This window comes from Carettochelys insculpta, chromosome 1, assembly GCF_033958435.1.
Source record: "Carettochelys insculpta isolate YL-2023 chromosome 1, ASM3395843v1, whole genome shotgun sequence".
In the NCBI taxonomy this organism is placed as follows: domain Eukaryota; kingdom Metazoa; phylum Chordata; order Testudines; family Carettochelyidae; genus Carettochelys; species Carettochelys insculpta.
In genome coordinates, this window is record NC_134137.1 from 219,304,262 (window position 1) to 219,330,975 (window position 26,714).

Below are 26,714 nucleotides of genomic sequence, written 5' to 3' on the forward strand. Positions count from 1 at the left end.
AGAGGGCTTATCAGTTGCTCATCTCTGTGGAATTTGCAGAGGCAGCAGCCCTATTGGTACAATGAAATGCTGTTGGGCCCCACTGTGAGCTTCAGCTGCTGTTGTGAGGAACAGAGCAGGGACCACAGCAGGGAGTTTGGGCTCCAAGACACAAAAGTGCTGGCCACATTTGAGAATCTGTATTGCTTGAGTGCCTAGGACAACGATGATACATATGCAATAATGGGCAGGGCATAATGAACAACAGTGACAGACCAGTGCAGATTGTTGTTAAAATGCATACTGTGATTTATGCTCTGATGGAGATAGGACTAAAAACCATGATCACATCTAGACTGCATAGTGCATGTCACTATTAGCAACATCTACAATGCTTCCCTGGCAGAAAAGTAATGTGTTAAAAACATACAAACGAATCCGACTTCTGTAGGTTCAGACCAGCATCAGTGATCATTGTTAGAGCACCATAAAAAGCATAAGTATAAGGTGTCGCTATAAACCCTGTTTTACATTTCTAATTTTGGTTCCAAATGAGCAAGAATGTGAGTTGAAATTCTAAATTCATTTCAGAGTTTACTTTGTAAAGAAGATTTCTTTTCACATACTCCCATAGCTAATGCTCAGTTAAAACCAGTTTTTAAAAGGTGATTAAAATAGATGGTATGGTTGAAAGTAACTACAGGATGAACCTCCCTAATCTGGAATTCTCTTGTCCAGCAACACCCGTAATCCAGCATGATTTTAGTTATCTGGACCACCACTTATTGTGGGTTTGGCTAAGTTTCCCGTAGTCTCATAAAGTTTGTTTACAGCCATCAGTCCTGGCGCTCAGGGTTCTCTGCTGTCATTATCAGTAAGCAGTGGAAGTCTTAGCAATATTGCTAGCCAATATTGACCTCCCGTGGTCCAGCAATTTCTGTCGTTTGGCACCAGTCAGGTCCCGAGAGTGCTGGATGAGAGATGTTCAACCTGTACGTGTTTTGTTTTTTATTAGACGAGGAATTAAAAGCAACAAAAAATATATTCAGATGTCCAGGGTGCATTTCCATACTCCCTATAATTATTATTTGTTTTATCATTGCATCTAGCCCAGTCATGGAGAGAGACCCACTATGCCAGGTGCTGTACAAAGAATAAAAATATACTATGTCTACCCCCCAACTCTTGTTTTAGAACTAAAATAATGCAGTTATTATTTGTGTGTAATGTTTTTACTCTAGCACTACATACTTAGGTATTAAAATATATTTTCCTCAAGATTGAAAACACTGACTTTGACTTTCTTTCTACTTTGTATTTTTACTTTCTGAAGGGCAGAGTACTTTCAGTCACTAAAACACGACATTAGTTCATGTATAGCTGTAACAGGTGTGTGGGGCAAGGGCTGTTAAAATTAAATATGTTCTCAATATACCGATGTTCGCCATATACCACATACCAGGCTCCATTTTTTTCAGGATAAGTGCTGAAATAAAACCATGAAAGCCTGCAAATAAATTATGGGCCTTAGTTGCTCAGAAAGTAAGTTGGCAAAGGGAATCTATTCCCTTGTTCAGTAACTGGCTCCAATTATTTAAATATGCCTCTTCATCACAACTGGCAGGTTTTGGTTAAGTACATTTCTACAAAAGTATCTTTAAGTATTTCTTCTTTTATTTAAGACTTTAGTTGATTAACTACAGGTTGTAGAGTTCTGGCCTGGCACCCTTGGGTCCTGACCCATCCTAAAGCACAGAATTTGCTGGACCAGGAGAAGTCGATGCTAGCTCTTCTGCTTCTGGTGGCAACAGAGGAGTTGGCATTGACCAAGTGGTGACTGGGAGGGGCAGGAAGAGGAAAGCAGGGATTCTTGGGGAAAGAGGTAGGGTGGCTGTAGAACCTGTGGCCAGAAACCAGGAGCACAGCCCCCTGGGAAGTGCACTGCCAGGCTGCACTCCTGAACCCCATGGGCCCCTAGCGTCCACCCTGTCTTTCTTCCCCAAGCTTGAATGGCACAAATAACTCATTCCTGGCACTGAAGCTCAGTGAAGTGTGGGGGGCAGAGCTGCTGGGCACAGGGCACTGGCTTTTCCCCACAAATGCTCCAGCACAGAACCACCCTCGGGGATGCTGAGCCACAGATGTTACCAGACAAGGGACTATACAGGTCCAAATGGTACAATGCAATTCCAAGCTACATACTGCATTTCACATCTGGAATTTGGAAGTGGTCACTACACTAGAGACAAAGGCACAATTCAAATAGACTGTAGGAAAGTGTTATATGTTAGTATAAAACATAGAAAACTTTTGTATTCTCAGGCAGGAGAATGATCCAACTGAACATCTTTGACAATCGAAGTCTAATGCTCAGGGTAAAGAGTGAAGATTTTACCTTAAAGTCCAGAAGAGGGCAGTCAAAGCTAGAATTAAAACCAACAGCTGATTATATTTCTTCTCAAACTGCTCAAGGCTCACTGTTCCTAGTCAGTTTTCCTGGGTAGCTTCAGCAGGCAGGACCAGTCCTGTCAGTCACCAGAGTATCTCTTAATCCCCACTTCAGAAGACGTCCCAGTATGTCTGCTACCAAGGCTTAGAGGTATGCTAAGAATTCTGATACACAAAATAAAAGTAATGAAGAAACCTTTTCCTAGGTCTCAGCTCTCATGAGAATCCTACCCTTATTGCGATGGAGAGCCTTGCAAGGTCAAAGGTACTAAGAAAGGCCAACACATTTGTAATTACCATCATGCCCAGTTTCTCAGCCAAGGGTCCCAATTTGAATGCATTACTTGTTTACTCCCAGGCTAATGAAAAGAGCACTTGTGATGGGCTGAAGGTGAACACGGGAGAGATGGAATAAGCACATTCAAGCCTTTCAAATCCAGGATAACTGATCCTTTGTGACTGCACAGGATGAAGGAGAATGTGGAACTGGTCCCTGAGCATCTCTCACAGGCCATGTATTTGCTAAGTGACCAGCAAGTGGGACAATAACCTCCCAATTCATCTGGATATACTTTATCAGACATTGGAAGTGAGAAAAAGGGGTGTTGGGCAGAATCAGTTACAAGAAACTGGACTTCTCTTAAAGGCTTCACTGATCGAAGAAGGTGGCATTCATTCCTCTGGCTGACACTGGAGAAGACTGACTCCACAGGGATCCTCTTCTCAGAAGGGCACTATCAAAACAAAAAGCAGTCAAGTAGCACTTTAAAGACTAGCAACATAGTTTATTAGGTGAGCTTTCGTGGGACAGACCCACTTCTTGGTCTGAAGAAGTGGGTCTGTCCCACGAAAGCTCACCTAATAAACTATTTTGCTAGTAAAATGCTACTCGACTGCTTTTTGTTTTGATAGTGTATAGACTAGCATGGCTTCCTCTCTGTTACTGTTCAGAAGGGCACAGAAGAGAAGAAGTTTTGTTATCAGGACGGAAAACTGGAGAAAATGCTTCTGGGAGTTTTACTGCAAAATCTGTTCCAATACTCTCTCCATTAAGTTAGTATCTCATCAGCAGAAGTCAGATGAGGGAAAAACTCAAAAGGACTCTTTGTGCCTAGCTCGAGGTTTATAAATCTTTCCTCTGGTATTTTGCCAGTGGCAGGATTTTCTCATCCTAATCTTTAACTTCTAGAACTGCTTTGTCTAGACACGCACAACACCCAGCAACATACTTCTCAGTAAAGAAGCCATCTAGTCTTTGGATGCCTGCCATCCATTGTACAGTCATCGAGTACCTTTATCATTATCGTGTTCCTGGGCAGCCACAAAGCAAAAGGAATAAGGCACATATCTGATACCAAATCTCCTCAGAGAGAACGAGAGATCTTATGCAGTAGTTGTTTTCAAATCTTCAGGCCCAGTGAGGTATCTTCTGAGAAGAAACCCATACAGGCTAAAACAGCATAAGCAAAGCAGTGGCAGAAGAGAATGTGTTTAAGTCCTGCAGAGGTGGCCTCACATTCCAGCACAAGGACCCTGGCCTATGATCACTGAGCTCACTGGATAGAGCATTGCCTTCTGAAGAGATAACTAACTCACAAGGTTAGCAATGGCTGAGTAAACCCTCTGTGAGGGTAGCAGTCTGATTTTAACTTTCAGGCCATTACAGAGCGGTGATTAAACCTTTTTAGTAGTGCGCACTCTAATTCTTTTCCAGGACTGGATCAAGAACTCCACTTTGGAAACTTAAGGGAGGTGTACGTTGAGTCACTGTCCTGTGTGGAACCCTGAAACCATGTGAGTACCAATGGACAAAGAAGAAATTTTTCAAGAGAGAAAGCAAAGCGAAAAGATGCCATTTGTTGGATTGGTCCTCTGAATCCAAACCTGAGGAAGAAAAGGTGTCTGAAAGAGAAAATTCTCAGAAGAGTGAGTCTCCAGGTGACCTAAGTCAGGAGTGTGCAAAGTGGGGGTCAGGCCCCATCAGGGGTATGTGTGTGAAATTTCATAAGGGTGGGTGGCAACATGATCGGTTGCTGGGCTTCATGATCATCCATCTCATTAAAAACGTTGAAATCTGTTACTGTTTTTATGTATGTGTATTCGCATTTATATACCAAAGTTTTTATATTCTACAGACTTATTTTCTTACATGTGCCAGAGTTTTTTTCCCCATGTGAACATAACCAAAATTCTCGTTTGTCTGGATTACATTGGATAGGATGGGAGAGGTTGGGGACTGCTAATTGCAGGGACAAAAAGTGGGGCCTCATGTAAAAAGTTTGCTCACCCCTGACCTAAGCACATGCTCCTTTCTTCTCTTTGGCTTCTCACCACCAGTGCTATAGACTGAGTGCTTTATATGGAAGGATGAATGAGACTGATTAGGTCCAAGAGGTTCAGATCCGAGTCCACTTTCTCTCAGCCATATTCTGGTGCAGGCTAGGCAAGGATGAAGATTGACTTTACTTCCTCTTACAGGCTGCAGGAAGGCTGTCTCCTCCACTAAGAGAAAGGAGTTGAGGGAGAAGGGGTTGATGGCTGTGTCTACACTGAGGAAAAAATCAAATTTATTAATATTGATTTTGTAACTCTGGAATTTATAAATTTGAATTTGACTATCCTCACCTCCCCACGTGCTCCTCACAAAGTCGACTTATTCCTGCGACATGCAACTGGCAAACATCGACTGTCACAGCAGTGCACTGTGGGAACCTATACCAAAGTTCCCTCATCCCTGTAGCATTCTGGTTATGCTCACTGGTCTTGGACATCATCTTCATGCATTGCATTTTCCTCATTCTCCTCCCACGTTAAGCTAACATCCATTTTTCTCATTGGAAGGAAGGAAAAGTAGGACATCCTCAAAGATGGCAAAAAAGTTAACAGAAGTCTTTCTTCTGTAACTGAAGTCTCAGTTGTCCATCCACTGACTGTCCCTGCTCCTATGATTGCATCCGATCACTGAAAATAACACAGGGACCCTGAAAAGCTTGAAGAAAGAGTTGATAGTAAAGATTTTGAAAAAAAGAGATGCATCAGAGAGGTAAGCATGTTAATCTGTATCTTCGAGAACACCAAGAAGTCCTGTGGCACCTTATAGACTAACAGATATTTTGGAGCATAAGCTTTCGTGGGCAAAGACCCGCTTCATCAGATGCATGGGGGGGTGCGGAATTCAGAGGAGTATTTGAAGAGGGGGGTCCCAGTAAAAGGGAGGGCCAGAGCTGACAAGGTCTATTCAGCCAGGGTGGAAACCACCCATTATCAGTAGTGTACATCAACAGAGGAGAAAAAACAAGTCAGATCAGTCAGGGGAGATGTGGCCCATTGTCAGACTCTAATGTGGAGATGTGAACTTCCAGCACAGAGAAACTGCTTTTGTAAGGGGCCAGCCGCTCCCAGGCTCCGTTTAATCCTTGGCTGATGGAGTCAAATTTGCAAATGAATTGCAGCTCAGAGATTTCTCTCTCCATTTTATTTTTGAAATTTTTGTTGTTGTAGGACGGCTACTTTTAAATCTGTTACTGAGTGTCCAGGGAGATTGAAATGTTCTCCTACAGGCTTGTGTATGTTGCCGTTCCTGATGTCTGATTTATGTCCATTTATTCTTTTATGCAGAGACTGTCCAGTTTGGCCAATGGAAATTACAGTGGGGCATTGCTGGCATATATTACATTCGTAGATGTGCAGGTAAAAGGAGTCCCTCATGGTAAAGTTGATGTTAGGTCCTGTGATGATATTGTTGGTGTAGATGTGAGCAGAGTTTTCAGCGAGGTTTGTTGCAGGGATTGGTTCCAGGCTTAGAGTTACTGTGGTGTGGTCTATAGTTGCTGGTGAGGATTTGTTTAAGGTTGGTGGGCTGTCTGTAGGCAAGGACAGGCCTGCCTCCCAAGGTCTGTGAGAGTGAAGGATCATTGTCCAGGATGAGTTGCTGATCCCTGCTGACGTGTTGGAGAGGTTTTAGGTGGGGGCTGTATGTGATGGCCAGTGGTGATCTCTTGTTTTCCTTGAGAGGCCTGTCTTGTAGCAGGTGGATTCTGGGTACCTGTGTGGCTCTGTCAGTCAATCTGTTTCTTCACTTCCTTGGGTAGATATTGTAGTTTGAGGAAAGCTTGGTAAAGGTCTTGTAGATGTTTGTCTCTGTCTGACAGATTGGAGCAAATACGATTGTACCTTAGTGCCTGGCTGTATACAATGGATCATGTATTGTGCTCTGGATGGAAGCTGGAGGCGTGTAGATAAGCATAGTGGTCTGTGGGTTTTCAGTATAGGGTGGTATTTATGTGACCATCACTTATCTGCATGGTAGTGTCCAGGAAATCACGGTGGAACTCTTCAAGAGCCTCCTTCCCATGGGTCCAGATGATGATGTCATCAGTGTAGCACACGTAGAGGAGGGGCGCCAGGGGATGAGAACTGAGGAAGCGTTGTTCCAGGTCAGCCATTAAAATGTTGGCATGCTGTGGGGCCATGCGAGTGCCCATAGCGGTGCCACTGATGTGAAGGTATAAATTGTTCTCAAATCTGAGATAGTTGTGGGTGAGGACAAAGTCATAAAGCTCTGCCACCATTTGTGCCTTGGTCTCATCAGGGATAATGTTTCTAACAGCTTGGAGTCCATCTTCATGCGGGATATTGGTGTAAAGGGCCTCTACATGCATGGTGGCCAGGATGATGTTTTCAGGAAGGTCACCAATGAACTGTAGTTTCCTGAAGAAGTCGGTGGTATCGTGAAGAAAGCTGGGAGTGCTGGTAGCATAGGGTCTTAGCAGAGAGTCCACATATCCAGACAATCCTGTGGTGAGGGTGCCAATGCCTGAGATGATGGAGCGTCCGGGATTCCCAGGTTTATGGATCTTGGGTAGCAGGTAGAATAAACCTGGTTTGGGTTCAAGGGGTGTGTCTGTGTAGATCAGTTCCTGTGATTTTATAGGGAGGGTCTTGAGCAGATGCTGTAGTTTATTTAGGTACTCCGCAGTGAGATCCCAGGCTAGTGGCTTGCAGAATGTGGATTGGAGAGTTGCCTGGCAGCCTCCTTTCTGTAGTCTGTCCTATTCAGGATGACAACAGCACCTCCTTTTTTGGCCTCTTGGATGACAATGTCAGAGTTGTTTCTGAGGCTGTTGACGGCATTGCATTCTGCACGGCTGAGGTTATGGGGTAAGCAACCCACCCTGGACAATGATCCTTCACTCTCACAGACCTTGGGAGGCAGGCCTGTCCTTGCCTACAGGCAGCCTGCCAACCTTAAACTAATTCTCACCAGCAACTATAGACCACACCACAGTAACTCTAAACCTGGAACCACTCCCTGCAACAAACCTCGCTGCCAACTCTGTTCACATATCTACACCAGTGATATAATCACAGGGCCTAACATCAACCATACCATCAGGGGCTCCTTTAGCTGCACATCTACTAATATAATATATGCCATCACATGCCAGCAATGCCCCACTGCAATTTCCATTAGCCAAACTGGACAGTCTCTACATAAAAGAATAAATGGACATAAATCAGACATCAGGAACGGCAACATACACAAACCTGTAGGAGAACATTTCAATCTCCCTGGACACTCCGTAACAGATTTAAAAGTAGCCGTCCTACAACAACAAAAATTTCAAAAATAAAATGGAGAGAGAAATCTGAGCTGCAATTCATTTGCAAATTTGACTCCATCAACCAAGGATTAAACAGAGACTGGGAGCGGCTGGCCCCTTACAAAAGCAGTTTCCCTATGCTGGAATTTCACCTGTCCACATTACAGTCTGACAATGGGCCACATCCCCACTGACTGATCTGATTTGTTTTTTCTCCTCTCTGATGTATACTACTGATAATGGGCCATTTCCACCCTGGCTGAATAGACCTTGTCAGCTCTGGTCCTCTTTTAACTGTGACCCCCTCTTTAAATACTCCTCTGAATCCCCCTCCACCCCCACCCATGCATCTGATGAAGCGGGTCTTTGCCCATGAAAACTTATGCTCCAAAATATCTGTTCGTCTATAAGGTGCCACAGGACTTCTTGTTGTTCTGAAAAAAAAGAGAGTTGCTGAGGGGAGGGTATTTGGCTTCCCTGTTCACTATAAGGCTTCTGTGCACAGGCTGTGTTCTCAACTGGCCCTCCACTGACTGTCCCTACTCCTGTGATTGCATCTGATCCCTGAAAATAACACAAGGACAGACTTTGTTCTCAACTGGCCCTCCGCCCACTCTTCCCTCAGTGAGGGGGTGCAAAGTTAGAAGAAAGAGAATAGCAAAGATTAGGAAAAAAGATTTTTGTCTTCCCTCTTCTCTACACAGACACTGCCAACACGAGGGATGGCAGTGAAATCTCTTACACTAAACTTGTCACGGAAACAACAATCTCAACTGGCCCTTACCCCCGTGTTTTTGGGGGAATCAAAGCATAAAAAAAGTCAGGAAATGTTAGGAAAAAGATTTTACAACAGAAGTATCAAAGCAGCAGGTGTCTGCAATGGGCAGCAAGCTCCCAAAAACATAGGGAGGTAGAGTGGTCTGCAGCTGCAGAGCCAGTTGAAACGTTGAGGTAATTGAAGTATACCCCCTGAATATCTTAGCCATCAGGGACAATTCCCCCTTGTGGCAGCAAGCCCCCAAGTATCTTAACCACTGGGGGAGACTTCCACCCGGTGGCAGAAAGGCCGTGAAAACATTTTTGGTGGGGGACCAGCTGAAGTAGTCCCCCCACAAATCTCTTAGCTGGCGGGGGAGACTTTGCTGGCATTCCCCTGAACAAAGGCCCATTTGGCATCCGGAGGAGAAGAGAAGGCTCTCAGGACAAGGTTAGACTGGGAAGGAAGATGAGGACAAAATGATTTGATCGTCTGAGACTGGCAATAACCATTGAATAAATTCTGCAGAAGGTACCTCAATAGTAACTGGGGAGTTTAAAATCAGCAGCGGCCAGATATTTTACCAGAGGGCTGACTGAAAACACCGGTGGCTGTTTGGGTGTGATTCCAGTGACTGGAGGCTGGACAACGTTTTTCTGCTCTGAAGCACAGTTCAGCTAAGCAGCCCCAACCTGTTGGGGCACACAGAGACTGTCTGAAGAATCCTTTGAAACAGAAAGCAGCATCTGGAGCAGCACTGGAGCTGGTTGCTGGCATGTCTGCTAAAGTATGACTAAAACTGGTCAGACACCATTATTTATAGCAGTGGCAGTGCTGCTCTCAACTGCTGAATTGTCTGGTTTAGGCCTTCATGTTCGGCTACTACTTGGAGTGGTTGCTGAGGTGTTACTGCCCATGCTGACAGGTTCCTCATTTCAGCTGAACTAGTGAAACATCACTTCTGCTGGCACTAGAAGGAGGGCTCTTTAGAGACAAGAGTGCACTCACTGGGAAGGGCACCCTGCCTAGAATGTCTGCAGGGGAGCTGCCCATACAACATCCCTTTATCTCAGGCTCAGCTTGAAGATGGATGAGGAAAAGGAACGACAAGACATTGCACACTGGAGTAAGTATGTTCTCGACTAGGACTAACCAAGAATTCTAGCCTGACATCAGAGTTATTCCTCTAAGTGGCTGCTATGCTCTCATGATAGGAGGCAGAGGAAACCTGGACATTTTCTAGAAGGGTGACCTAAGCTCCTTTTTGATGATTGACATGTCTGGTCCTACCTCCTGAATTTGCAAAGCTCAGGAGAACTTAGTGTTGGAATTGCAAACTTGAATATGAAGGGGAAAAAAAAAAACCTGAATATTTGTACACTTTTGGTTTAAAGAAGTTTGGCCACCATCTCCTCAATGTTTCTTGGACTCTTACTTCATTACATGAACATTTTGAAAAAAGACTTTTTTTTTTTTTTCTTATAAAAAAAAGAGTAATCCCACTCAGAGTGGAACACCAGTAACACAGAGACAAAGTAGGACAATCTCATTATGGACTACTTTTAAGCCTGATTTTAAAATTATTACTGTATTTTCAAAGTGTATTCTTAACAGTGGGGCAACACACCAGTCTTTTAATTGTTCAGCTGCATTACATAGCATCTTTTTTTTTCCCCCAAGAAAAGTACTGGAACATTCAGCTAAGTAATCAGACTTCCCACATATGGTTGGATGCTTTATACTTTTTTCTTTTTTAAAGAAACCTGTTTACAATAGGTTCTATGCCAGAGTCTAGAGGAGGTACTTTATTGAATTCTAGACACTGCATGAAGTCTGTAAGATAACATACACATTGTGCCTAGGGGTTTGCAGCAATATAAACCAAATACTTGTTCCAGTGATGTCAGCAAGAATTTTGCCATGATTTTAACAGATTCTGAATTTAGACCACTGGGAAGAAATAAGGACAGAATATTAGTCTTATTTAATTTTTGTTACCTATAACCATTCAAGTGATACCTTTAAAGATTTTTTATTGCAATATTATTTCTGATATCTTTAATAATCTCACATTTTAAACATGGATTTATTTTGAAATTATCACAATAATCTCATTCTAAATGAGAAGTTTTAAATGTGAAATATTTTATATGGAGTTTAACTGGTTAGAAGCCATGAGGGGGAAAGAAGATTATATGCTAACATTTTTGTGAAAACAGTGAGAAATGAATAGAAACAGTGTAGACAAAGGTGAATGGTAATTGGGAGAAATCTAAATACCATGCTATATTCACAGGGGAAAGAAAATCCCGCCACCCCTTTTTTTTTTATTTAAACTAAACATGGAGAAAAATCTATTTTGGGAGAAGTCTTAATATTCTGAAGGGAATACAGTGTAGCAAGATGATAATGGGAGTATTCTAACAGAGATCTTTTCTCCCTATATCACGTCTGAAATTCAGCTCTTTCTTGGATATCTGTATATTTCTCTCTCATAGAGGATTAGGTCTGAATTCATAAAATATAACTTTGTTTGTATGCTATTCTTGGCCTAACGATCAGAACTATAATTAACCAAGCTGTAAATAAAAGTAATTAGACAATTTTGTTCATTTTGCCAGGTCATATATACAATATCTAAACATTCATTATGAGACCTTATCTAGAGAGTCTACACTAATTTTACCTTATCCTGATCAACACCAGGTTCTCTGTACACTGTCCAGTTCTGCGCATCATCACTGTATAGAATTCGGTAGGCTGAGATGTAATAGTAGTACTCAGCTATGGTGGATCCAGTGGTTATAATACCTGTGAACATGAAGGTTTCCATTTACATGCATGCCAAGTATCTGTCTTTGAAAAATGTTTACTTCAATGTTTTCCTGCAATGATTTATAATACGAAGCATACACCCAGGATATGGCAACTTTAGGTAGCGGAACTGAGCCTGTGTGTCAGTTAATATTTGAAGTGTTTTCCTCAAACCATCAGGAGCTATAACTTCCACACCCCATAACGGTGTCCTTATAAATATTTTAACTTACTTTTCTGAAAAATTCCTGACATTCCTAACATTTTAATTTTCATTTTGGGAGCGCAGACAGGGGGTTGTCAGGCTGCTGCATTTGGCCTTGTGTTCTTCAATAAAAGGACAAAACCAAAGGCACCCTGGTTTTGGATTGACAGGCAATACAAAAGAAGCACTGAAAGACCACAAGCATTTTTAAGCAGGTATAGAATTCTAATAGTCTGAAAAACTTTTTATAGACTGCATTAAAGGAACAGTGTAAAATCAAAACCTCAAAGTACAGCCAATGACAAGATGGAGAGAAGAGAACAGAAGTTTATTGTATGTAAGTTGATGAACCAGTACTGCCACTGGCAGTGAGACTATTAGATAGGATTACAGAGATCTCCGAGAGGGCTGTGGGACTGAACTGGCCAATTGGAAGAGGATAGTTTTGGACTGTCATCTTGAAATATAGGTGTTAAAGAACATAATCATTCCACCTAAAACTAATTCGTTTTTGGCATGGGGTGGATGAAAAACACACACAAGTCTCAGAGGGGTAGCCATGTTAGCCTGTAGCTTCACCAAAAAAAAAAGCAGTTCTGTAGCACCTTAAAGACTAACAAATTTATTTTTTTAGGTAATGAGCTTTCATGAGTAAGACATACTTCTGAAGAAGTTGGGCTTACCCAAGAAAGCTCTTTACCTAACACACAACAAGGAAAAGGTGAAACAACTTTTGAAGAATTTATGTAGAAGAGAAAATAGAGGTGAACGCAACCTGTCATGCAATGGTTGCCATACAGTTGGGTTTACATGCAAGGGTCATTCCCAGACCTTGACCAAGAACGATTGTTTGATAGCTATCAGTCCCTTCCTGCAACAGTTGCCACCTGATTGCTCCAAACTCTATTCCTGTTCTGTATGCAGAGTAACTGCAAAATGTACTGTATCACTGAATTAACACTTATCTAGCATCAAATGTAACAAGCATCCGGCTCATTATAGATTCAATCCAGGAAAGCAATAAGCACTTGCTTAACTTTGGCCGTGTCTACACTAGCCCCAAACTTCGAAATGGCCACGCAAATGGCCATTTGGAAGTTTACTAATGAAGCGCTGAAATGCATATTCAGCGCTTCATTAGCATGCGGGCGGCCGCGGCGCTTCGAAATTGACGCGGCTCGCCGCCGCGCGGCTCGTCCCGACGGGGCTCCTTTTCGAAAGGACCCTGCCTACTTCGAAGTCCCCTTATTCCCATCAGCTCATGGGAATAAGGGAACTTCGAAGTAGGCGGGGTCCTTTCAAAAAGGAGCCCCGTCGGGACGAGCCGCGCGGCGGCGAGCCGCGTCAATTTCGAAGCGCCGCGGCCGCCCGCATGCTAATGAAGCGCTGAATATGCATTTCAGCGCTTCATTAGTAAACTTCCAAATGGCCATTTGCGTGGCCATTTCGAAGTTTGGGGCTAGTGTAGACGTAGCCTTTATGACACAAGGAGTCCCCCGACCATTCATAAAAGTTAAGCTTGCACTATCTGTTGTGCTAGATCACAACACAAATATCTTTGTGACAATATGGAGGAAATTACAAATCGGGGGAAAAAACAGAAAACAGATTAAAAATAAATAAGCACTGCCATTCATGCATCTATATTTTAAAAATTAAATAAAATATTTTTGAAACACAGAGATGAAGTGGATAAGACATCTGAATGTTGAAAGACCATACGTATGGACATTAAGTAACAGAGAGAACGTGCAAGAATGAAAGATGGCTACTTTCTCCTGTGGTCACATGCCCTACTTTAGTAACAGGAAAGATGTATCTCCCCTGTACAGTCTGTCCAAAGAAAGTCCTTCCTAAACAATGTGCACAGATGCAGTACAACCACTTTAAGAGTGTGGGGAATGAGGAAGTGAAAAAAAAGGAATGTGAATTATTACGTGGATAAGGGAGAAGCGGTGGATGTGGTATACCTAGACTTCAGTAAAGCATTTGACATGGTCTCACATAATATACTCATCAATAAACTACTCAAATACAACTTAGATGGGGCTACTATAAGGTGGGTGAACAACTGGCTGGACAACCGTACCCAGAGAGTAGTTATTAATGGTTTTCAATCCTGCTGGAAAAGTATAACTAGTGGGGTTCCGCAGAGGTCTGTTTTAGGACCGGTTCTGTTCAATATCTTCATTAACGATTTAGATATTGACATAGAAAGTACACTTATTAAGTTTGCAGATGATACCAAGCTGGGAGGGGTTGCAACTTCTTTGGAGGATAGGGTCATAATTCAAAAGGATCTGGATAAACTGGAGAAATGGGCTGAGGTAAACAGGATGAAGTTTAATAAGGACAAATGCAAAGTGCTCCACTTAGGAAGGAACAATCAGTGTCACACATACAGAATGGGAAAGGACTGCCTAGGAATGAGTACAGCAGAAAGGGATCTAGGGGTTATAGTGGACCACACGCTAAATATGAGTCAACAGTGTGATGCTGTTGCAAAAAAGGCAAACATGATTCTAGGATGCATTAACAGGTGTGTTGTGAACAAAACAAGAGAAGTCATTCTCCCGCTCTACTCTGCGCTGGTTAGGCCTCAGCTGGAGTATTGTGTCCAGTTCTGGGCACTGCAGTTCAGGAAGGATGTGGAGAAATTGGAGAGGGTCCAGAGGAGAGCAACGAGAATGATCAAAGGTCTAGAGATGTGACCTATGAAGAAAGGCTGAAAGAATTGGGCTTGTTTAGTTTGGAAAAGAGAAGATTGAGGGGGGACATGATAGCAGTTTTCAGGTATCTAAAAGGGTGTCATAAGGCAGAGGGAGGGAACTTGTTCTTCCTTGCCTCTGAGGATAGAACAAGAGGCAATGGACTTAAATTGCAGCAGGGGAGGTTCAGGTTGGACATTAGGAAAAAGTTCCTAACTGTCAGGGTGATCAAACACTGGAACGAATTGCCAAGGGAGGTGGTAGAATCTCCATCACTGGAGATATTTAAGAAGAGGTTAGATAGATGGCTTTCAGGGATGGTCTAGAAAGTGCTTGGTCCTGCCATGAGGGCAGGGGGCTGGACTCGATGGCCTCTCGAGGTCCCTTCCAGTCCTACTCTTCTATGATTCTATGATAAAACCATGCAGCCGTAAATGAATATACAACATGAAGATGTTATGATTTTGTGATTCATGGATCTTACAGCTCTACACAGCATATGGCTGCCTATAGACTCAGAAGACAGTCTAAGCCTGTACATGCTGTAGCAAACTGTATAAAGTTAGCATAACTAACATGGCTGCTGTAAGGCTAAGTGCCCATGTGATATATTCAACTAGCATCAGACATGGGAGATCTATCATAGTCTGTTCTCTTTCAGGGACAAGGAAAACTGAAGAGATCTACCAGACTGGATTACATGTAATGATAGGTGGATTGCATACAAACGTACCATTTACACTGAAGTGTACCTTCTTTACATTGATAATTACTGCAAATTACATCTACTTTCTTTAAGATCACGCCACAGCCACTGGAACAAGGCCTGCCTTCACATCTCTTTACGATAATGGACCACTTAGGGAATAATTCCCAGAAAACATACATCACTTGAAATGCAAATACAGTAATCCCCCCAGTATGTGTGATTTCAATTTGTGCTTAGCTTGCATTAATGAGTGCAGATCGAAAGCACTCCAGCCCCATAGCTGGGGGAAGCAGGGGAGAAGCCCCACTGCAGGTGGGGGAGCCTGGTAGGCAGACAGGTGCTGCAGCAGGGCTTCGCTTCTGCTTCCCCCACCCGGGGAAAAGCTGCACTGCATGCCACAGAAATTCTCTGCCCACCCTGCTCCCCCAGACGGGCATGGCTTCTCCCCAGCTTCCCCCAGCTAGGGGAAGCTGGGGAGAAGCCGTGCCTGGCTCCTGCCAGTGGCAGGAGCTGGGAGTCAAGCTGCCACTTGGTTCCCAGATCCCCCACAGCTTGAGGGACCTGAGAAACTGACCCGCCTGGTTCCTGCTCCCTGCCACTCTGGGAGCCAGGAAACTGACCATACCTGGTGGGCTGGTCAGTTTCCAGACTCCAGCAAGCCCAGGTTCCCATCTCCCCTGACTTGCGCGAAATTTGAGTTATGTGGAGATTGCAAGGAACGCAATCCCCATGTAACTCGGGGGTCTACTGTACATGTCATCATGTGAGATGCATTGCAAACTTATCTTTGGGGAATTCTGTGTCAATTCACACGCACAAAATTGATATCTTCTGCAGATTTCTTTGCTTCCTTGAAGAAAAATTACTTTGTAATGGAAAAGCAAAAGGAAGCAGCAAGAGCAGGCTCCCCAGCAGCATGGGTACACTCTTTTGGAAACCTGAAGCAGCCAGTGGAGAGGTGAATCACTTCCAGGAAAGTGCAGAGAATTGCAGATGCTCTTGGGTGGTTGCTCCTACCTTAGACTGGGCACAGCTGCTAAACCTGGCTGGGCTGGAGGGCACAGGACTTACTCCTCTCCTGCAAGGAGTGTCCTCGACAGTTTCAGATGCACCACTAGAACCCTCCCCTGGGTGCAGGAATTTCTATCCCCCCTCTCACTTCCTTCCCCCGTCACTCCTAGGTCATGGGATGGGTGGGGTCACTGTTCAGAGAGCTGAGTTCCCTGTACCCAACCCCCATGCATCCAGCCCCCTCCCCCAATATGTGGATCACAACACCCTCCCACTTCACCCAGGCCCCTCATATCTGGAGTCCCACTGCACCCAGACCAACCCTGCCAAGCCCTAACACCCTGAATCTGGACTCCTGTCCCCCCTCCCCCACACTAAAACACTAAAACACTCTACTTTTGAACCCCCACCCCAACGAGCCACAGAAGCCCATACCTGGGCCACCCCAGAAAGTTCCCTGCACCAGAACACTACCCCGTGAAGCCCAAAACAGCTGCACCCAGGCTCCCAATCCCCAGATCCCCTGCTGAGCCATCCATACCCAGATTTCCTCACACAGAATCCTCTCACTCCACACCAAGCCTGTCCGCACTTGGCTCCTGCCGAGCTGAGCCCATTGCTCACACCTGGTATGTCTGGCTTGGAGGAACAGGGGCCCCAGGATGTTTTAAGCCATTCCTGGCCCTTTTGCTGTGCCAGGATGAGGTGCCATCTCTCTGCCAAGTTCAGAGTGAGTGAGTGTCTGTGTGTGTAGGATGATCTCCCACCTCTCTGCAGCAAATGGGCCTGTGCTCCCCACTGCTATGCTGGAGCCTCCCATATTTATTTACTGAAAAACAAAATTTAAAGGATTTTGCAGAATTTTAAAACACTGTGCTCAGAATTCTTAATTTTGTGACACAGAATTCCCTCGGGAGTAAGACATGCAAGTCTTTGCTAAACTGGAGGTGACAAACCTTTTAAGTATTGTGTTTCCATACATGAGGAGAAGGGTAATGATGGATCATGTAAATCATGAGCATAATGTAACATGTTTTTCAAAGGTCCCCCAACTCCACAGACAACATTCAGCTAGATATGGTAGACTTACTGAAATTTCAGTCTCATGAAAACTCCAGCAAAATGTCAAGACTGTCAGAAAAAGTTACCCTCTTGACAGAGGGGTAAAACAAGCAACAGTGGGTTCAAATGACAACATAGCAGATTTAGAGTAAATCTCAGGAGACATTTTGTAACTGTAAGAGCAGTAAAACAATGGAAAATATGCCGAGGGAGTTGTGGATTATTCTTCTTCATTGGAGGTTTTCAGAGAAAGGCTGGATAATCAGTTGTATTGAATGATTTAGCCATAGCAAATCCATCTTTTTGGCTGGGGGTCAGAGCAGATGACCCTAGTGGTCCCTTCGAAACTTATGGTTCTTTGATTCCCTGTCTTGTATTTTGTACACAAAGTGAAGACAGCACAAGAGTGGTGGGAATGGGATCAGAACTAATGCTTTATTCATTGTCTTTTATGTCTCTCTCTTAAATCAATGCATCAATTTTGAATTTCCAGGTTAATTTACCAGTTATCTTGCCACCCAAAAAAACCTAAACTTTATGACAAAACGTCTTTAAAGACGGAAAACTACAACGCTAACCAAGGAGAGAATATGCACATACTTAATGCCAACTTGGTTGGTTTGGCAGCTAAATAAAAATTAATTTATCATCTCCAGTGATCAAATGACGTAACTCTGTTCCACAACACTGACAGTGTTTCAGACTTTTGAATCCAAAAGAATGTGATTATAAAAAGGCACCATGACATAAATGTGATAGAAAATGTTTAAAGCAGACAACTATTTCTATAGGGTCATTATGTGCACAGCCCTTTAAACAGGGATTTGGCAAAGTCCCCATCTCAAACAGCCTTACAAGGTAAATACGATAATTAGAAAAAGTGACAAAAGGTTACACATTTATTTGGAAAGTGAAACAGGTGCTGGGAGAGCAGCTACAGAAGACAAATGGCCAGTTTGGTGATTTTCCTGTTTTGCTTTATTCTGTTTACATTCTTTTAATATAATGAAACATGAGTGACTACAGCTAGTGTTCAGTTTAATTGGAGATGGAATGATGAAAACAGCGGAGTTCTGAACTAGAAAAAGGATACTACTTCATGAACAGGAAAAGAGAGAGAAGATGATGAGATGAGAATATGCACGGCTTTCAACATGCATAAGAAAGCATCATAACAACATGAGGCATGAGTCTGAGAAACCATCATTTTTCAAATTAAGAATGATTATAAGCAGAAGTATGACCATGAAGCTTTTGCTGTTATAGTGTAAAGGAAAAAATCTTATCTCAGAAAGGTCACTTGATATAAAATCGAGTACATAATCAGAAAAAGGGAGTAGGACAAGAAAGTAGACTACCAGATAACCACATTAGCTCTTGTTATACAAACAACAAGAGGAAAATTAAGATGTGGATACCACTGGAACTAAAGATTGAAGTCAACAGTCAAAAACGTTTGTGTTATGTCAAATTGGAACTCCTACTTTCGGTGACCCACTACAAAGAATGAAACTGCTGCATTACAGAGAATTAACTGAGAATTTATATGGCTATAAAAAAGCCAGAAAAGCCTTGTGGATCCAAAAGGACAATGAACAGAAACAGGACAAGTCTGAAAAACCAAAATAAAGTAGGAATCATTTGCACCAACCTTTCTGAAAGGATCATATGCAAAACCATACCTTACAGTGGAGCCTAAATTGTCCATCTGTAATTCACGAACTTCTAGGTATTGTTAATAGAAACCATGTAAATATCATTGTACTGATTACAATCAGAAGCCAACTGAACTTCATTTATAACCCCAGATTAAAACTTGCATCAAATTATAAACCTATATTTCCAAATACCATTTTAAACAGCTGTCTCAATTCTGCTTACCTGTTATTTTTTTTTCCTTATTCAGATCTATTTGTAACCACTGATATCCATCAGTGGTAAAAGCAGCCCAGGGAGGTCCAAGCCTTTTCAATCTGGCTCTTTCAGGAGTCCAGATGTTTGCCTGGCCTGTTTGGTCACGCCACTCAAGACTTGATGATGCAGTAATCTGAGAATCAGAGATTACCCCAGATTCCATTCCCAGTGTCCCATAGCAACCTGAACAACATAAGAGATGAGGATTGAGATGCAAAACTGAAAGATCCACAACCAAATTTTTTGTTTTGAATTCTCCCTTATTAAGAATTGAAGTTATATTGCATAACATAATGTTTTTTGCGAATCTGACATTTAATTATGCAATATGGTATACTACCTCAGTATCTAAAAATTTGCTAAATTAATTCAAGCTGGAAAATGATAAGCAAAAGGTAACAATAAAAAGTGACATACTCAGTTACAACAGAGCTATCTAGGAGGCTGATACTAATCACTTCAGTAATGGAGTTACACCAGAGAGTAAATAGCATATGAATGAAATTTAGAGAGGAAACTAAATTAGGAGGTGTTACAACATCATTAAGGATAAAGAAATAATTTAAGAAGTGACTTATAGAAAAGTTAGATTCAGTGTGGAAAACAATAGCTGATGTATCACAGAGAAAATCATCTAGAAAATAAATTGGAAAGAAGGGTAACGCAATGAAGGCAGTAATGCTCTAAAAGGTACAAGGCCAATTACAAAGGTGCAAGGCCGATTACAATGGACAGCAACTTCATATGAGTTTTCATAGTAACCATTTAAAAGGATCAATGAAATGTGTGGCTTTATGTGCAGAAGCACTCATACTTCCATAGCAAGGATGACAGTTTCTTGCCAAAGCTCTGACAAGAAAGCATCTGGATTGAAATCTTACATTCAGTTGTGAGTATCTTAAAACCAGAAAGATAAGAAGAGTGCAGAAACAAATTTAAGGGATTGAGAATGATATTTTTTTTAAAACCTCAGTCAACACTCAGCAATAAGTAACAAATTGGCTGTAAGAATGAAGTAAAATAGAACAGAATGTAAAAAAAAAAGGGATAAAAATGTAGAATGATTGAACGAATGCTGACCTTTACATTTCTGAAAATACACTTACAATAATTATAACTGCATTAAAAAAGCAACATGAAGGTAGAAGAACTTCTCTCTCTCTGTAGCAGCACAAAAAACCGTTCTTGAATATTGACATATGGAGAAAGATTCAAAAGGACAAATAATTATAATATGGCTAAACAATAACTTTGGGGGCTCGAGAGAATACATTTTAAATGTTTCAAATCTAGAAATGGAGAGGTTAAATTTCGGCATAAGGAAGCAGATATATGACACAGAGCAACTGAATTAAATTAAAAGTTCTCATTAAATCAAAGTATCAATACCAATGCATACTCAGCATTTATCTGTATAATCAAAGCCCTGAAACTCTGACCAATCTTCACAACTATCCAGTGAAAACTAAGAAACATATAAAAGGTATTATTTGATTAACACAGTAAAAAAAGTCTTTGTTGCAAGCACAACAGCTCTATTTTTAACCAAAAATACTTTTCCCACTTCATAAATTTATATAAAAATTAATATGCAGTCCATAGAGTGATATGCTTACCACTAGTCTTAAATGTGAAGAGACTTGCAGATAATTGTCCCCTGCAGAAAACAGAAGAAAGCTTTTTTTCTTGCTACTATTGGAACACTGAAGGCAAATTACTCTCACACTTATTTTCCCTACTATTGCATCACACTAGAAACCTATTCATACCCAACTATGTTTTGTTACTGAGGTAGCATCTGCTACCACCACTGTGGATTCTGGTTTCAGCACTGTCAGCACAGACACCTTTGTTCCAGGCTGTAACCTGGCCTAAAAGGCACCATCTATTCTAAAAGATTTCATATTTCAAAGTAATAGAGTGCAGCTATTGATATACCTAGGAGAAAAGCCAATTATTTTGAAGTTGCTATCTCAATGATGAAGTTGAACAAGAAAATGAGGGTCAACTCCTTCCACCCAAAGTATCTTTTATTTACAGGGATTTTGGAAGACTGGAAGGCCTTAAATCAAGAGGACCACCATGTTACACTCAGTTTGTCTTCAGCAGCATCCTTTTCCCAAGAACCAAATGTTCAGACGCATCTACACCTGAAACTTCAACAGCTCAAACTGAATCTAAACTCTGTTCTACAGGTTCTGATATTTCAAACAGCACTGAAGCACGGATGCTTCAAATTCAGACAAATACCAGCAACTCAGTTCAGTTTTTGATCTTCTTACAACATACAATCCTTTAGTCCTCACAAAGTCTTACAGATGCCATAACATGTTGATTCTTCAGTAGAAAACATGACTAGGAATCCCTTAAAAAATAAAATCTATTTCATTGCTCATTCAGATACTGTTTAAACTAACTTTCTCTAAAAATTTTCTGCTGCAACCCACACTGGTGCAGAGCCACTGTTATTAACAATGTTGGGATCCCTATACTAAAGGAAACGCTGGCATTTATCCCACACAATCAGACTTGCTCTGAATAAATTTACAGGATACAGCATTAAAAATGCCAGGAGTGGCCAGCAGTCTTCTTTCTACATCAGGGCTCCCAACACTGCTGTCATTAATGGGCTGAAGGGGGGTTAGCAATGGCAGAAAATTGGAATAAAATTTTCAAAAATTTCCCAAATGTAGATGGGATCTCAGAATAGATAATGATTTACTTGTCTAAACATACACCACCATGGATTTAAGGTTGGCCTGAGAAGTCAGCCTTGAAAAACAGATTTCAAGGAAATAAAGAGCAGGCATCCACTCTTTTCTTAATGTATCAGTTAGCCATACAAGTATGTTACACTTTCAGCTGTTCAGATTTAAACAGGTAAGAATTTTTTTTTAAATCCTTCCCTGGCCATTTATTTTATTTAAAGGAAAGAAGGCAAAAAATAAATTGTTCCACTGTAAGAAAACTGAAATAAGAATTTAAAAATGATAGTGTTTATATATAGTAGCAGCCAAGACTAGCATATATTCAATCAAATCATTATTTAAAACAGAAACTATTAGGTGTTTACAGTCATGCTACATATATTTGAAGTTAAATTCCCTAGTTTTGCAAAGAAGCTGTAATTTTAATTTATGTACTAGATGCTACAGTACTTTGGACAGAAAATCATATATCACAAAAATGAGTGGTACAGCATAAGAACCTATTTAGTACAGAATCTATCCTTTCTGCAGATGGTAATTCTACTAGTTGATAATTTTCCCTTGACACAACTGATGATCACAGATGCAGTAATAAGAGATGTAAACCAAATGTAAGCATGAAATATATAACATAGCAAATATACTTACACTTTTGAGGAGACATTATTTGCCAAGGAGCTTTCATAATATGGAATGCCTTTGCTGATAACAACACTGATTTGGCCCCCCAGATTATTGGACACTACTCCAGCATGCACACCAGCCATGCACAGTGAAGAGGACTTTGAAGAAAATAGAAAATAACGTTCAGATTCTTTTTTTCCCCAAAAATTGTTTCAGTGTCTTTTTATGCTGTCAAGAAACCGCTGTTTGTTTCCCCACTACCCATCAGCACCATTCATTTTTGAATTTATAAGACATGAAATGTATAGCTTTGCAGATTGCTGTTTTCTAAAAGACAACAAGAAGTCCTGTGGCACCTTATAGACTAACAGATATTTTGGAGCACAAGCTGTCGTGGGCAAAGACCCACTTCATCAGATGTTTTCTAAAAGAGACGTGCAATAGAAGTGAATGGAATGTAATACTATGATTGAATAAGATCTTCAGGTGAAATTTAGATACTGAATGAGGCAAATGATTTTCAGTTTAAGATTTCCTGAGAATCTCTGAGGTTAGGTTAAGGAAAGAGAATATACATATCTGTATATTCCAAAAGCTAGGTGAGGAAAAAACTGGTTACTGTAACCTACTTCTCTTAACAGAAAGTGCAGGAAGAATATAGTTGGTCTCTATACTCAGTTGTTGGCAGACAACAGCACAGAATACTTTTATTAGCATATAAACACACAACAACTTAGCCATTTTTGTTGCCAGATGACAGTGTAGTGCACATGCTAAAAGTCCATTCAACGAGGAAGAGCAAAAATATGACTGCTGTTTATTGAGATCCAGTACAGTGTCATGATATCAGAGGATGCCATAAAGAAAATAGCTTTCTCTCCAGAAATGAATGCTACCAGCTTCGGAGAGTGAGCCAACAGAAATAAAGTGGGAAGTACGGGAGAGTATTCTAGTGATCCACATTTCTTAGCTCGTATAATCAAAATACAAGAGCATGGATGTTTAACCACTTCTGGGAGACAATAAGGGCTGGAGCTGGAGTCATTAAGCAGTTGAGAAAAATCAGTAATATGTCATGTTAGGACGTATCTACTCCTAGAGTCAAGGAAATAGAGCTGACAGAAAACAAACATACATAACAGATTTTTATAAAAAATTGCAGAATTTAATCAAACTTAAAATGAATATTATGTATTATTTAAATTTACTTACATCTCTATATCCATGAGGAATAGTGCCAGAAACATCAACAAAGGGAATCACGCATCCAGCTGGACAGTATTTACTGGAAGAAAAAGGGATATAAAGTCAATACATGCACTCCATTGCACTTCACTTTAACAAGAGCAAGCAGCACATTGTAATTTTAAGTTTCGGATCTCAAACTATGAGCAGATCATTTACTATTTGGTAGGACTGTACTACTGTAATGTTGCCTAAAACTACCACATACCAGCGTGTCAATTTGAGACAACTGTCAAGTCAGAAATGAAGAGACAAGGCAGATGAGGCAATATTTTTTATTGGATCAGGTTCTGTTGGTGAGACAGAAAATGTTTTGAACTTAGAGGGAGCTTAAATTTCAGCAAGGGAGGTTCAGGGTGGACATTAGGAAAAACTTCACAACTGTCAGGGTGGTTAAGCACTGGAATAAATTGCCTAGGATGGTCGTGTAATCTCAATCGCTGGAGATGCTTAAGAGCAGGTTAGACAAATACCTGTCAGAGATGGTCTAGTTGGACTTGATTCTGCCATGCAGGCAGGGTACTGGACTTGATCTCCGAAGGTTGCTTCCAGTTCCAGTATTCTATGATTCAAGGACTCATTCAAGGTGAAGTGGCCTGCTGAATATGGCCCCTTGAAAAATGTGTTGACTGTTTACAATAAGCAAACTGTTCTAATTTATCTGTAATGCTCTGGATGTTAATGCACCCAGACCTGAAAAGCAGCTCTGTATAAGTTCAAAAGTTTGCCTCTCACCAACAGAAGCTGGTCCAATAAAAGATATTACTTTATCTACCTTGTTTTTCTAATATCCCAATACTAACATAGCTACAACAACAACACTGCATATAAATAAAAAATGAATATACATATATAAACACAGGAAAAGATTTAGAACAGTAAAAACCTAGATTTGACAGGAATGTTATGAGAATATGTGCTTTAACTACATTTTTAAAAAGTATATATCCCTTTATCAGGTATCAATACCACATAGTGTCAGTAAATTCTGAAGTTTTTGAATCAGAATCCACTATACTAGCATTAGTGATTTTTTTTATTTTGTAAACTTTTAGACTATGTATCTATAATCGTACTTCTTAAAATGGTCTCTCTGAAAAGTGAACATTACAGAATAGCTTCATGTAGTGCTTTAACAATAAAAAACTGGTTTACTTCAGCTAATGTTTTTAGAGCATAGAAAAGCAGGGGGCAACATAGTTGTATTTCTGAGAAAAGTACACCTCCTAGTTGCAATTTCTTTCACAAATAAGAAAAAGCTAAAATTTGAGGAACAATGTTGGAATACATGCGCATCATTTAGTCCTTTATTCAGCAGTACTTGAACACATACCTGACTCTCAATAAAGTCAATGGGACCCAAGCAAGTGCTTATGCACTTTAATGGATAGGGGCAAATAGTTGATTTAAGGCCTTAAATATGAAGAGATTGCAAAGGTCAAATCTTGAAAGACTGTTATGCCATGCATTTACAGGCCCTCCAAAATCTAAATATTGTCTAGTATTGTAAGTATTGTAAAGCCAAATTAATTTATTCTTATTTACAATACTTTCTACCTTTAAATACAGTAGGGGCTCAACAGTCAATTATTTGCAAACAGCCTTCAGTGTCTGCTTCCCAGGACTCCAGGCAGGAGTGCTGGCAGACGCTGCTTCCCCCGGGGCCCCGGCCAGGAGCGCCAGCAGCTGCTGCTTCCCCCAGGGCCCCGGCAGCCGCCGCTTCGTCCGAGGGTCCAGGCAGGAACGCCAGCCACCCCAGCTTCTCCCAGGCTCCGGGCAGGACCCCCAGCAGCCAGGCTCCAGGTGGGAGCAGCTGCCATACAGTATTCACGAAATTCAACATTCGCGAGGGCTGTCAACACGGAACTCTTGTGAATGTTGAGACCCTGCTGTAATGCACTGATTTTGACTCCTGATGTCCAGCCTTGTCTACCATTCACCAGAATGAACACAAATGTCTATTACATCACACCAGAACCTCACTGATTTACACTAATTAAGATGCCAAAGGCCAATTCATTTTCAAATTCATAAGTGTATAATAGAATATCAAGGGCTCATGGATCATAAAATGTGCTTTTATCATCTAATAAATATACATTAGATTTAAGTTGTGACATACTGTAACCACACACAGTATCTTTAGGAGCTGTGCTCTACTCCAGGTGGTAGAGTTACCACACATCTGCAAGAACTGAAAAACAGTGTATGTTGCAAGGAGTGATTACGGTGGTCACCAGCACCGTAAACAGTTTCAGAAACTGGGGTGACGTACATATTTCCCTTTATTTAGTATACATTTTGTAATCTATTTTGTAAAAGCAATGCATTCTTAGTACTATGAGCTATCATTAGCATTATTAACTTTTGTCTGGAAATCTACGTGAATTTAGTGCAAATTAGTGAGGTTCTACTGCATAATAAAATTACCATCTTCATTTTTGGAAATTTTAAGGTCAGGATTTTGTCATTTTATTGTTTAAAACTGCCATCTAAATAATTCTCTTTGAAACAAAGTGGAAGATCATGTGTGTAACAACTTGAATAAAGCCAGAGTAAAACAACCATAGTGAAAGGGAAAAAACCCAAGCAGATCACAGTCTTACTTGAATTCTGGTTCAGAAAAGTGACTTGCATTGTCTAAACAGGTTATTAGGTCTAGAAAAGAAAAAAAATATTCAATCAAGAAGAAGACAGAAACAACCAGTTAGCCAACTTAGTACAAAGATTATCAGATTTGAGTCTCACCCAATAATCAGTTCTGTGCATAGTTCCATAAAAAAAGCCTCAGAATGAAAACAATGCATTTGATAAGTAACATACTAGCTGTGAATCTGTAGGGTACAGTGGAACCTTGATAATCTGTACTAATGAGTAGGAAACCCACTGATAATTTAGCAAGTAAATATTATAAATTTAAAGTAACA

The 26,714-nt window shown here is 41.1% G+C and overlaps 1 protein-coding gene across 5 annotated transcripts in view; it reads right to left on the bottom strand.

Annotated features, from left to right (window-relative positions):
• The window catches only part of DCBLD2 (discoidin, CUB and LCCL domain containing 2), a 93,867-nt gene that overhangs the window by 15,261 nt on the left and 51,892 nt on the right, over positions 1-26,714 (bottom strand). For all 5 annotated transcript variants that reach the window (XM_074999673.1, XM_074999652.1, XM_074999640.1 and 2 more), the window contains 6 exons: positions 26,394-26,445; positions 23,755-23,827; positions 22,567-22,700; positions 20,827-20,867; positions 19,178-19,393; positions 11,474-11,598 (listed from right to left, as the gene is read on the bottom strand). In XM_074999673.1, coding sequence (XP_074855774.1) covers positions 11,474-11,598; positions 19,178-19,393; positions 20,827-20,867; positions 22,567-22,700; positions 23,755-23,827; positions 26,394-26,445 — 641 coding nt within the window. The remainder of the gene's footprint in view (positions 1-11,473; positions 11,599-19,177; positions 19,394-20,826; positions 20,868-22,566; positions 22,701-23,754; positions 23,828-26,393; positions 26,446-26,714) is intronic.